The 12683-nt window shown below is 44.8% G+C and overlaps 1 protein-coding gene across 3 annotated transcripts in view; it reads right to left on the bottom strand.

Annotated features, from left to right (window-relative positions):
• LOC126251885 (collagen alpha-1(XVIII) chain-like) overlaps positions 1-11064 on the bottom strand; it is a 733026-nt gene extending 721962 nt beyond the window's left edge. For all 3 annotated transcript variants that reach the window (XM_049952585.1, XM_049952587.1, XM_049952586.1), the window contains exon 1: positions 10960-11064. In XM_049952585.1, the coding sequence (XP_049808542.1) occupies positions 10960-10985 (26 nt within the window). In that variant the 5' untranslated portion in view covers positions 10986-11064. The remainder of the gene's footprint in view (positions 1-10959) is intronic.
• Between the last annotated feature and the right edge of the window lie 1619 nt (positions 11065-12683).

Here is a 12683-nt window from a genome sequence, read left to right as displayed (position 1 = left end):
CGCACGGATGCACGCCAAGACCGTAGGATCCTACGCAGTGCCGTAGGGGACCGCTCCGCCACTTCCCAGCAAATTAGGGACACTGTTGCTCCTGGGGTATCGGCGAGGACCATTCGCAACCGTCTCCATGAAGCTGGGCTACGGTCCCGCACACCGTTAGGCCGTCTTCCGCTCACGCCCCAACATCGTGCAGCCCGCCTCCAGTGGTGTCGCGACAGGCGTGAATGGAGGGACGAATGGAGACGTGTCGTCTTCAGCGATGAGAGTCGCTTCTGCCTTGGTGCCAATGATGGTCGTATGCGTGTTTGGCGCCGTGCAGGTGAGCGCCACAATCAGGACTGCATACGACCGAGGCACACAGGGCCAACACCCGGCATCATGGTGTGGGGAGCGATCTCCTACACTGGCCGTACACCACTGGTGATCGTCGAGGGGACACTGAATAGTGCACGGTACATCCAAACCGTCATCGAACCCATCGTTCTACCATTCCTAGACCGGCAAGGGAACTTGCTGTTCCAACAGGACAATGCACGTCCGCATGTATCCCGTGCCACCCAACGTGCTCTAGAAGGTGTAAGTCAACTACCCTGGCCAGCAAGATCTCCGGATCTGTCCCCCATTGAGCATGTTTGGGACTGGATGAAGCGTCGTCTCACGCGGTCTGCACGTCCGGCACGAACGCTGGTCCAACTGAGGCGCCAGGTGGAAATGGCATGGCAAGCCGTTCCACAGGACTACATCCAGCATCTCTACGATCGTCTCCATGGGAGAATAGCAGCCTGCATTGCTGCGAAAGGTGGATATACACTGTACTAGTGCCGACATTGTGCATGCTCTGTTGCCTGTGTCTATGTACCTGTGGTTCTGTCAGTGTGATCATGTGATGTATCTGACCCCAGGAATGTGTCAATAAAGTTTCCCCTTCCTGGGACAATGAATTCACGGTGTTCTTATTTCAATTTCCAGGAGTGTAGATGTATGCTTAGGACATGGTCTTGAAGTAAGATTTTGTGTTGGTAAGTTCCTATGGGACACAACTGCTGAGAACATCGGTCCCTAGGCTTACCCACTACGTAATCTAAGGACAACACACACACCCATGCCAGAGGGAGAACTCGCACCTTCGACGGGGGCACCTGCGCGAACTGTGCAAGGCGCCTGAGACCACGCGCCTATACCGCGCGGCCTTGAAGTAAGTTTATTGAGTTTCAACGAAAATATTCCTTCCCTGATCTTTTTTGTTATGTTGTGATTAAAAATTTTATTTTACAGTGCACATGGTAAATTCCGTAGATTTATCAGAAAAACCTGTCACGACTGAGCAGATTTCGGACAGGACGGACCCATGTTTAGCATTACGATCCGTATGCGGGCAGAAACTGGCGAGCGAGTGACAGCGGTTACTGCGCTGGACTCGCGATCTGGACGAACGGGATTCGAACCCCATTCCGACTGTAAAGATTTACGTTTTCCTGGTTTCCGTACATGCTTTAAGTAAGTGCTGGCATGTGTGCTTCGGAAACAACGAAGTCGATTTGTTTTCCCACTCTTGCTGTACACAGGCACCACGTAGTAACTGGCACATGAAACTCTCATCTTCCTTCATATCTTTGCGGGCGTAAATTGTTGTGCGAGGCATTTCGCGCTTACATGCGCGTTTCGTAATTGGCTTTCAATCCGCTTGTCGCCTTCGATTCTCACAAAAACGTAAATGACATGACGAGAAAATAAAATATGCATAGAAGACCATTAGTTATAGGAGAAGCTTAAAGTTAACGAAGAATCGGGAGACATGAAATTCAGTTACATGCAACACTTTATACAGAATGGCAGTAAGGTAATTCCGTTTAGTATTTGTGTGTAAATTAATTGCGTGACAATTAATTTCAACTGGGCCATGAAGAAGTGTCCGGGCAAGTAATATATCTGTATCATCTTCACTTACAGTGTTTGGCCTACGGCTCATTCCAGCTGATAAGTTGACTCTCCTCGGCAGATCAAGGTCAACACTACTCATCACACTGCCTCTGATGAGTATTTTTAGCGAGTACGTGAATTATGCTGTCCTCCTTGTTTCAAGGAAGCTTCTAATTTTGCTCTACGATCCTGGAAATTTACTGTTCTTGACGCATTTACAACACGTCTTAAGAGGTACCGGTTTGCGATACTGTGACTTCTGCATCGTAATCATTTTCTACAATCTGAAAATGATACATCGTCTTTCATTGAACAGAAAAAGTGTATGTAGTGTTCATATACCTTATATATTATATTAATAAGCAAACTAATTCTGTGGATTTGAGCTCCGGAACCCGGTTTCTACAAACAGATATTGTTAATGGTTGAGAAATGTCACACATGGCGAGGCTAATTACTCCCTGTCTTTGCATTAGACATAAAGAGATCTTCGGCAGTGGAACCTTAACGTAATCTAGCCTCTCAGTCTCCATATCAGCAAGCAAATACTGTCGCAAGACAATATAAACATTAGCACTGCAGTTTTAGAAAAAAGAGTGTGTCAGAAATAATTTTCCAAACTTTGAGGACGCATTCTTCACACCAAACACAAAAAAAGCTGATCTAAACGGTCCAGCCATACTGCGTTTTAGAGTTATTAACTTTGAGGTTCGCCGATGACATTGTAATTCTGTCAGAGACAGCAAAGGACCTGGAAGAGCAGTTGAACGGAATGGATAGTGTCTTGAAAGGGGGATATAAGATGAACATCAACAAAATCAAAACGAGGATAACGGAATGTAGTCGAATTAAGTCGGGTGATGCTGAGGGAATGAGATTAGGAAATGAGACACTTAAAGTAGTAAAGGAGTTTTGCTATTTGGGGAGCAAAATAACTGATGATGGTCGAAATATAGAGGATATAAAATGTAAACTGGCAATGGCAAGGAAACCGTTTCTGAAGAAGAGAAATTTGTTAACATCGAGTATAGATTTAAGTGTCAGGAAGTCGTTTCTGAAAGTATTTGTATGGAGTGTAGCCATGTATGGAAGTGAAACATGGACGATATATAGTTTGGACAGGAAGAGAATAGAAGCTTTCGAAATGTGGTGCTACAGAAGAATGCTGAAGATTAGATGGGTAGATCACATAACTGATGAGGAGGTATTGAATAGAACTGGGGAGAAGAGGAGTTTGTGGCACAACTTGACTAGAAGGAGGGATCGGTTGGTAAGACATGTTCTGAGGCATCAAGGGATCACCAATTTAGTATTGGAGGGCAGCGTGGAGGGTAACAATTGTAGAGGGAGACCAGGAGATGAATACACTAAGAAGATTCAGAAGGATGTAGGTTGCAGTAGGTACTGGGAGATGAAGAAGCTTGCATATGATAGAGCAGCAGGGAGAGCTGCATCAAACCAGTCTCGGGACTGAAGACCACAACAACAACAATGGACGAACGTTTTATATAGTTCTGAAGCCACAAACTCGTAACAAATTTTCAAATTGGTCTTCGTTTTAATCTACATTGGCATGTACTCGTAGTATCATGGTTTGATGCAACATTTGAAAGCCACACAATGTTTCGCTGGCTTCCCTAACACATCATGGAGCATCTTTACATTAGAAATGTCTGAAAGATAAACTAAAATTATATACTCGTATACATAGGAAGTCTCTCCTAAGAATCGCCAGGCGCCTTTTCTCTGGTGTTTCGGCAGACATTTGCAATTTCGTGTTTACAGTGTGTAGCTGGAATCAACCCAAATAAACACTGCTCATCAAGTCTTTCATGTGGCGCCCACTGTCGACGGAAACCGTCGGTTTGTTTCCCATTACAAATAAAATGATTTTTATATCAGAACTTTATGTGACCATTCGATAATTCGGTCCAAATTAGTTTACTGCTATATTCGTTTTACTGATATGTATTAACAGGTAAAGTAAAACACGAAGAATAACCAGTACTCCAACAGAGACAGCACTGCCCTGTCCGGCGCTGACTGCTATCGCTATGCAATAGCAGTGCTGCTCAGTCGTTGTTGCAGTACTGGTTACTTATTTTCGTGTTTTACTTTATCTGTTAATACATATCAGTAAAATGAATATCACAGAAGACTGATTTGGGATCACTTTATCGAGTGTTTTCTCCATCTTCAGGCCACAAATGGCCCATCGGGACCATCCGACCACCGTGTCAGCCTCAGCTGAGGTTGCAGATAGGAGGGGAGTGTGGTCAGAACACCGCTCTCCCGGTCGTTATGATGGTTTTCTGTGACCGGAGCCGCTACTATTGGGTCGAGTAGGTCCTCAATTGGCATCACGAGGCTGAATGCACCCAGAAAAATGGCAACAACGCATGGCGGCCCGGATGGTCACCCATCCAAGTGCCGGCCACGCCCGACAGCGCTTAATTGCGGTGATCTGACGGGAACTGGTGTATTCACCGCGGCAAGGCTGTTGCTACTTTGCCGAGTGGGCACGTAAAATTCCGCTTTAAAAATAATTTTGTTTGTAACTCGAAACAAACCGACGCTTTCGGCCCACATTGGACATCGCATGAAAGACGTGTTAAGCAGTGTTCCTTTGAAGAATGAGATTTTCACTCTGCAGCGGAGTGTGCGCTGATATGAAACTTCCTGGCAGATTAGAACTGTGTGCCGGACCGAGACTCGAACTCGGGACCTTTGCCATTCGCGGGCAAGTGCTCTACCAACTGAGCTACCCAAGTACGACTCACGCCCCGTCCTCGCAGCATTACTTCTGCCAGTACCTCGTCTCCTACCTTCCAAACTTTACAGAAGCTCTCCTGCGAACCTTGCAGAACTAGCACTCCTGAAATAAAGGATATTGCGGAGACATGGCTCTGCCAGGAAGTTTCATATCAGCGCACACTCTGCTGCAGAGTGAAAATCTCATTCTGGAAACATCCTCCAGGCTGTGGCTAAGCCATTTCTTCGCAATATCCTTTCTTTCAGGAGTGCTAGTTCTGCAAGGTTCGCAGGAGAACTTCTGTAAAGTTTGGAAGGTAGGAGACGAGGTACTGGCAGAAGTAAAGCTGTGAGGACGAGGCGTGAGTCGTGCTTGGGTTGCTCAGTTGGTAGAGCACTTGCCCGCGAAAGGCAAAGGTCCCGAGTTCGAGTCTCGGTCCAGCACACAGTTTTAATCTGCCAGGAAGTTTCAGTGTCCCTTTGGGTTGACGCCAGCTACACACTGTAAACACGAAATTGCAAATATTTGCCGAAGAGCCAGATAAACGGCGTCTGGTAGCTCTTAGGAGAGACGCCCGGTTTATATCGTAGATATCATCCCTTGAATCGCGAATAATGTCTCTGAAATGTGCAAGAATCCCACTGTCCAGCTTATTCTCAGCGTCACATTCTGTAGGTCCGGGTAGAATGGTGTGAACGATCATTGAAAACAATATGTGTAAGACGGTCTGGCAGAACATACACATCTACTAGCCTGTCATCTCTAATTCCAGTCCACGTATTCATCTGAACGTATTGCTTTTGTCTAACCTGATTTGTGCCGCAAGGGTTTTCATCCGACCTCATGTTGGTTTTCAAAATTTGTAATTTCATTTCTTCCAAATGTAGCCTCGCGTGCGAACGTGTTCGAAGAAATATAAAAGAGGCTGGCATCTTATTCAAACAAATCATCGGCAAACGGTCTCCCGAGGTTGAGAACCGTGAAGTAAAAGACCCTGAACGCGTTGAACACGATACGATTACGTGAACTACCCACGAAATACGCTCGACGTCGTAGTATGAGATGTGTCACATGCTCTGGCCAGTGTCGTTGACATATTCCTCGATCTCCTTCGACAGTCTGCAAAATGCGTTCTCTCTGGTTAGACGTACAAGTCTATTTTGGTCTACTTCTACAGCTATATCTACATCTACTGTACTACTCTGCATTTCATACTTTAGTGTTTGGTAAATAATTCACAGCACCACTTTAAGATTATTTCACTACCATTTCTCTCTCAAATAGCATGTGGGAAAAACGAACGCCTAAATATTTCCGAGCAAGGTCTGATTTACCTTATTTTACAAACGGTCATATCTCTGTATGTAGGCTGCAGTCCACAAAATATTTTAGCATCCGGAGATCATTGCAGTTCCGTGGAAAGCTCTCGCTGCATCATAAAACGCCATTGTTTTAATGATTTCAACCCCGACTCGGGTATTATAACCGTGATACTCTCTCCCCTATTACGCGATAATACAAAAAGAGGTGCCAATGGCCTTGCCGCAGTGGTAACACCGGTTCCCGCAGATCACCAAAGTTAAGCGCTGTCGGACTGGGGTAACCATCCGGTCTGCCGAGCGCTGCTGGCACGCGGGGTGCATTCAGCCCTTGTGAGGCAAACTAAGGAGCTCCTTGATTGAGAAGTAGCGACTCCGGTCTCATAAACTGACATACGGCAGATAGAGCAGTGTGCTGACCACATGCCCCTCCATCTCCGCATCCAGTGGCGCCTGTGGGCTGAGGATGACACGGCGGCCAGTCGGTGCCTTCGGGCCTTCCTGACCTGTTCGGGAGGAGTTAGTTTTAGTTAGTTACAAAAAGAGGTGCCCTTCTTTCAACTTTTCGAAGTTTTCCGTCAATCCTATCTGGTAAGGCTCTGTGCAGTAATGCTCCATAACACAACGGACAAGTCTAGTTAGGCAGTCTCTTTAGTAGATTTGTAGCATCTTCTAAGTATTCTGCCAATAAAACGCACTCTTTGGTTTGCCACCCCAAAGCATTTTCTATGTGATCGTTTAAGTTTTTCGTAGCTATAACTTATAGATATTTACTGAATCGACAACGTTTAATTTTGTGTGATTTATCGTCTATTCGAAATTTAATTGTCATTAGACCGTTACTTTCGAGGTAATTCGTAATGTTGGAACACAGTGTTTAGTCCAAAACCCAGCTGCAAATCGATGGGTCTACAATTCAGCGAATTAGTTCTAATTCTTTTTCTGTGTATTGGTTGATTTGTGCAACTTAGGTCCTGATCTTGCATCGAGAGAGTTTATATGCGATCGATAAAAGTGTACCTATTTCATCTGCGTACAAAGAAAGAAACTTACTTTGTATACAGTCTGGACCGGAAGACGTGCCTTTATTAAGTGACTTTATTTTGCTTCGCTGCACCGAGGTTATCTGGTTCTAAGTTATTCATGTTGCCAGCTATTCTTGATTAGGACTATGGAATATTTTTTACATCTTCTTTGCTGAAAAAATTTCGGAAAACCGTGTATAGCAAATCCATTTCAGCATCGCTGTCATCGGTAACACTAACATTTGCGCAGTGGGGGAGTTGATTGTGTATTGCCGCTGGTATATAAAAACTGGGTTGCTACGGATGCTGTCTCTGCAGTGCGACTATATACAACAAGAAAGATAAGGAAACTTGGCTTACTTTCGTCTCACTATAACCGCTAAGACCAACAGAGCCTTCAGTCCAATAATAAAAGTCATATTTGTCTGCTCACGAAAACAATATCCAGTAATAGTTACGAGGGCTGCTTGTCAGATCATTACAAGAGCAATCAAGAAAGGCTGGATTAACGAAGGTGCTCTTTGGAATTGAAATGCCTACTCCTGATTTGTCATTGATGAGTTAAGCCAGCACATGATGCTCATGGCATATAGGAAACTTGCATGACCGGCGATCTTCATTGCGCGGAATGAAGGTTTTGAGAACTGTTAATTCTTTAAGGACTCGCCTAGATTTATTCCCTCCGTAGTATATCGCGTATGAGGCCACAAGAAGAGACGATATACAGGGTGCAAAAAAACTTCGAGGAGAGAAGTGGAAACATTTTTTATGGGGCAAAACGTCTCAGGTGGACTGCTTCCTTGCTAAGGGTCCATGAAGGAGTTGCCGCAAGTGACATGAACAGTGTTTTAGAGATGTTGCTGGAAATGTCCCCTGTTTCATTAATGCATGAATGGTATCTGCGTGCTAATGATTATGTAACAGTCACGGAACAACGAGGTGTTTCATGAGTAATGGCTGCAGCTTCTGCCAAACGGGCTACCAGCTTTTCTGGACTGTCTGTCGGTATCTAGTACAACGGACCATTCATCACCTCTGCACAAAAAGAAATTCATATGACGTCAGCAACGTCTCTAAAACAATACTCATAACACGGTAGTACGAACATCTTCACTGAATGCCAATAGCGTGAAAACCTTCAAGGACACCAAACGGGGTAACGATGGACCTGTGACATTTTCGGCACGTAATTTTTTTTTCTTTTTATCTTCTCTAAACACTCCTAAATTTTGAATACGTTGTGTTTTGCAGCCTACACTTGTTAGTGTTTTGCAAACTAGTAGTACAACATTAGTATACACTGACAAAGTTTTCATCAAATTAAAATGTTTAGGGTGACATAATTTGCACGGCAAAACAAAATGAAACTATCAGAAACTCACCACTATTAGATTTACAACTTCGATTCCGCCCGTTTCTCTCGATGTTCGAGGCTTCATTGTGAAAAACGTAGAACTTTACGCTACAAAGTATTGGCCATCCCTGGCCACTACTTTTTCCCTTCTTTCGGACATTGTAGGAATCCTGTGGCGGAAGAACTGGGCGTCTTTTGTGGAGATCCAATTTTACTCCTTCTCATATGACCGGAAGTGCTGGACAGCCACGCCGTGTGCCATTGATCAGAAAAGATAGTAGTCAGAGGGAGCAAGGTCTGGATAATACGATTGGGGGGGGGGGGGGCGGCAGGACTTCCCATGTCATCGTTTCCAAGTATGTTTTGACGGGTTTAAAGACCTGCGGTCGAACACTGTCATGCTGCAAAATCACCTTTTCATGCCAGTCGCTGTACTGTGTTCGTTTGTCTTTCAGTGCTATGCTCAAACGCATGAATTGCTTTCTATATCGATCTTCTGTGATTGTTTCCATCGGTTTCAGTAGCTTCGGAAAACTTTCTCTCTTCCGCCGCCACATCGGTGTTAGGCGTCCAAATCACAGTGCTTGAAGCGTTGAATCCATTCTCTGAGCGTTCTTGCACCCAGCATTCTATGAGCCTCATCCACAGCTTTCTTTCTGTTAAAGCAGAAAACTAAAACTTCCAGCAAATGACGAGAACTGTGCTCGTAAGTTGACACATTCAATCGAGAGTAACTTTATGATGCAATTACAGATCGACTAGTATTTTGATGGCGTTGTTTCTACAAATGCCTAAGCTTACTGTATGACACTTACGACCTGCCACCTGCACCACCACTTGCCGCTACTGCCATCTGTTACATAACGGCGGAAACAAACTTGTAGACTTAATAAGAGCAAGCTTGTAGACTTAAGAGCAAAAAATACGCTCCACCTCTGAACTACGCTTTGATTTGTACGCTACACAAATTCACGGTTTGATGCTGTCTCGCAAACACTTCGAGGCTCTCCAGTCCCTTGATACGCACCTATGCGGCTAACCCTAAGATATTAGATGCCCTCCATCTGTTATGCATCTCAGCACTACACGAGCCTTCGTGCGGCCGCGTGGGCTGACAAGATAACAGCCAGCAGCTCGTGTACATGGCCATGCTCACAGTCCCCTTTCCCGCGCTTGTTTTGCGAGTGACAAATAATGACACGAAGTATCCCCTGTCGTGCCTTTAAACTTGTCTGTATAGTTTATATGTGGATATAATTTCACACGATGTAATTTTGGGCAACTACAGAAAACCCAAATCCGAATGGCTGATCGCGGGTTTGAACAGAAATCTTACCAACAAAAGTGAAGTATTTCAACCAATTCGACAGCTCGCACAGTTAAAAGTAGAAGATTGGAAGTTTGATTTTTCTCCTAATTACTTGGTACGACATACAGGAGAACTTAATATCAAATTAGTAGTGTTAGTACTGGATATAAAGCTTGATAGTTTGTGCAAAATCGAAATCCATTTTGCACACTCCGCTACATAATAATTTCACTGTTCGTATCTTAATGGAATGGCAGATAACAGTAATGTCAGACATTTCACAGGTTATGGTATTGTCTATAATGATCTGAGAAGCCTACACATATATCCCATCAGATCCAGATAAGATTGCAAAATAGTGGAAAGTCTGACAAATTGATTTAAATATAAAAAGACTGTATCTGATTCACTCAACTCACACTAGATTTACAATTTGCGGGAATATGAAACTGCAAAAATCACTGTGACTCAGTCGTGGGAAGAACATGTGGCACAGTGCGGTTCATTGGTAGGATACTTGGAAAATTCAATCAATGTGTCAAAATTTCGAGAATCAACTTGCTCTCTGCTACGTGTGTTGAGCGTAAAGACCGTGAAAGCTAAAGTAGAGACATTGGAGATCAGACGGAGAGTAGCCAACAGTGGTTCTCCACGTGACCCATTCGCGACTGAAAGAGTAAGGGGGAAAGTGAAAGTGAGTTAATGCTACCTGCGGGGTGTAAATGTAAACAAAGTGTCTAAAAATGAGGGTGATTTCAAATGACCCGTGTGACGCACACTAGATTATTGCTTGACTGTTTGGGTCCCATTCGAAATAGGAGTAACAGTGGCTATTGAAAATTTAGAAAGAAGGGCAGCACGGATGGTCACGGGTTTGTTTCACTCACTGGAGAACTTTGCGGTAACGCTGAAAAACCGAATAGGCGGGCGTTTGGAGATAACGTCAACTGTACCACGAAAGCCTCCTTATAAACTTTCATGAAACCGTAGTAAGTATCTAAGGATAAACGAAAACCCTCTACGTATTGGTTCCATAGGGACTACGAAGGTAAGATTACTCACACCATGCACAGAGACAATTAAGCAGTCATTCCTTCCGCGCTCCATACGTGAATGGTACAGGAAGAATCCCTAGGACATGACACGATTGGAAATACTCTCCACCATGTGCTTCCCGGCGTTTTGCAGACTATGGATATGGATGTAGCTGTCTTGGCCTCTATGAATATTACCACCGCTGCAACCTGACAAATTTCCTGGCAGGCGCCTGCCCGACTCACCCGTGGCGTCCGGCGGCTGCCGCCATGGCGGCAGTAAGTCTCTGGTCGCCCGTCGCACTGGGAGCAGAGCAGCTGACTGCTGGTACGTCTGCTCGCTGCCGCGCCGACACCGCTACTGCCTCAGACAGGCTCCGCTGCAGCTGCCGCGCCTGGCCCCCGCAACGTAGGCAACACACCACACACCGAGTCCCCTCGTACCGGCACGCCCACCTCCGTCTCCTCCTCGCTGCAAGTACTCCGTCGCTACAACACTCGTGCAAAGCAGTCCCCTGTTAATTTTAGCAGAGTGGTCAGCTCGTCTAACTGCCACGCAGCCGGCCAGGGTTCGATCCCCGGCCGGATCGGAGACTTTCTTCTCCCAGGGATTTGGTGTCGTGTTGTCCTCATCATCATTTCATCATAATCAACAAGCAAGTCGCTCAGTTTGGCGTCAACTGAAAAGACTTACAACTCGGTGGTCGAATTTCCCCAGGTGGGGCCTCTTGGCTATCAATGCCATGCGACCCTTTCATTTCATTTTCGCTTTAACTAGGAAAATTTCAAATGTTGCAAAAACATTCGGAAAAAATTAGTACAAGTCATGAGACGACAGATCATTCACACATTTTCTTAAGTGTTAATCCGACAACAGGTTGGCAGCAATTCTTCTTCAAAACTTCATTCTGTTATCTGTTTGTCTCTTCATTTTCTCATGCGAAGCGTCTCGTACTTCACAGCTGATCTGTTTGGAGCAATGAACTCTACCTCTCCTTCTCTTGCCTCGAATAACTAATTCTTTTTTATTAGCCAGGAAAGATATTGTTTTGGTGCAGTTGGCCATAGTGTTGGTAGCAGAGATCTTGCTTCACATATTCTTCTAAGGGTTTTTCATTTGTGAGCGTTGCTTTCCGCCAGGTTTTTCACATCGTGTTCCAGCAACACTTTTTAAATAACTTCAGATTTTTCTTTTCACATGCACAAATAGTTCAAATTTTCGTGCCATACGTGGCTACGCTCCAGTCAAGGTACTTAACAAGCTTTTTTTGGTCTCCACGTTCTGGATCCTTGATCCAAGCAGTATCTTTTTCTTGTAACAGACTGCCTTTGTCTGTGCAGTTCTGCCCTTTATGTTAGCTGAACGTTTGCTGGTGCTCCTTCCGTCGGGCATGGGTGTGTGTGGTGTCCTTAGTGTAAGTTAGTTTCAGTTCGATTAAGTAGTGTGCAAGCTTAGGGACCGATGACCTTAGCAGTTTGGTCCCATAAGATCTTACCACAAATTCCCAAATTTTTTTACGTTCGCTGTCTGTACTGCTTTTACATGCTAAGTAGTTGAAGGTACTTATTTGAGTGATATATCGTTAACTGTAATGTCTACTGCGATAGGTTGGCGCTTGCTTGCCATAATTTCGGTCTTCCTTGCGTTAATTTTGATTTTATGCTTCTGTTTCTCGAAATTCATGTTTGCTAACGTTTTCTCCAGTTTCCCTTCGTTTTCCTCAATGGCAGTTGTCTTCAGCATATAATTTCTGATTTCCACTCCATTATTTTTATCTCTACCACCGCGCGGTCTGAGGCTTCTTGCCACGGTTCGTTTGGCTCCCCCCGTCGGACATTCCAGTCCTCCCACGGGCACGGATGTGTGTGTTATCCTTAGCGTAAGTTTGTTTAAGTTAAATTAAGTAGCGTGTAAGCCTAGGGACCGATGACCTCAGCAGTTTGGTCCCATAGGAACTCACCTCAAATTT

Source organism: Schistocerca nitens, chromosome 4, assembly GCF_023898315.1.
Source record: "Schistocerca nitens isolate TAMUIC-IGC-003100 chromosome 4, iqSchNite1.1, whole genome shotgun sequence".
NCBI lineage: Eukaryota > Metazoa > Arthropoda > Insecta > Orthoptera > Acrididae > Schistocerca > Schistocerca nitens.
This window is presented reverse-complemented; position numbering and strand designations above follow the sequence as displayed.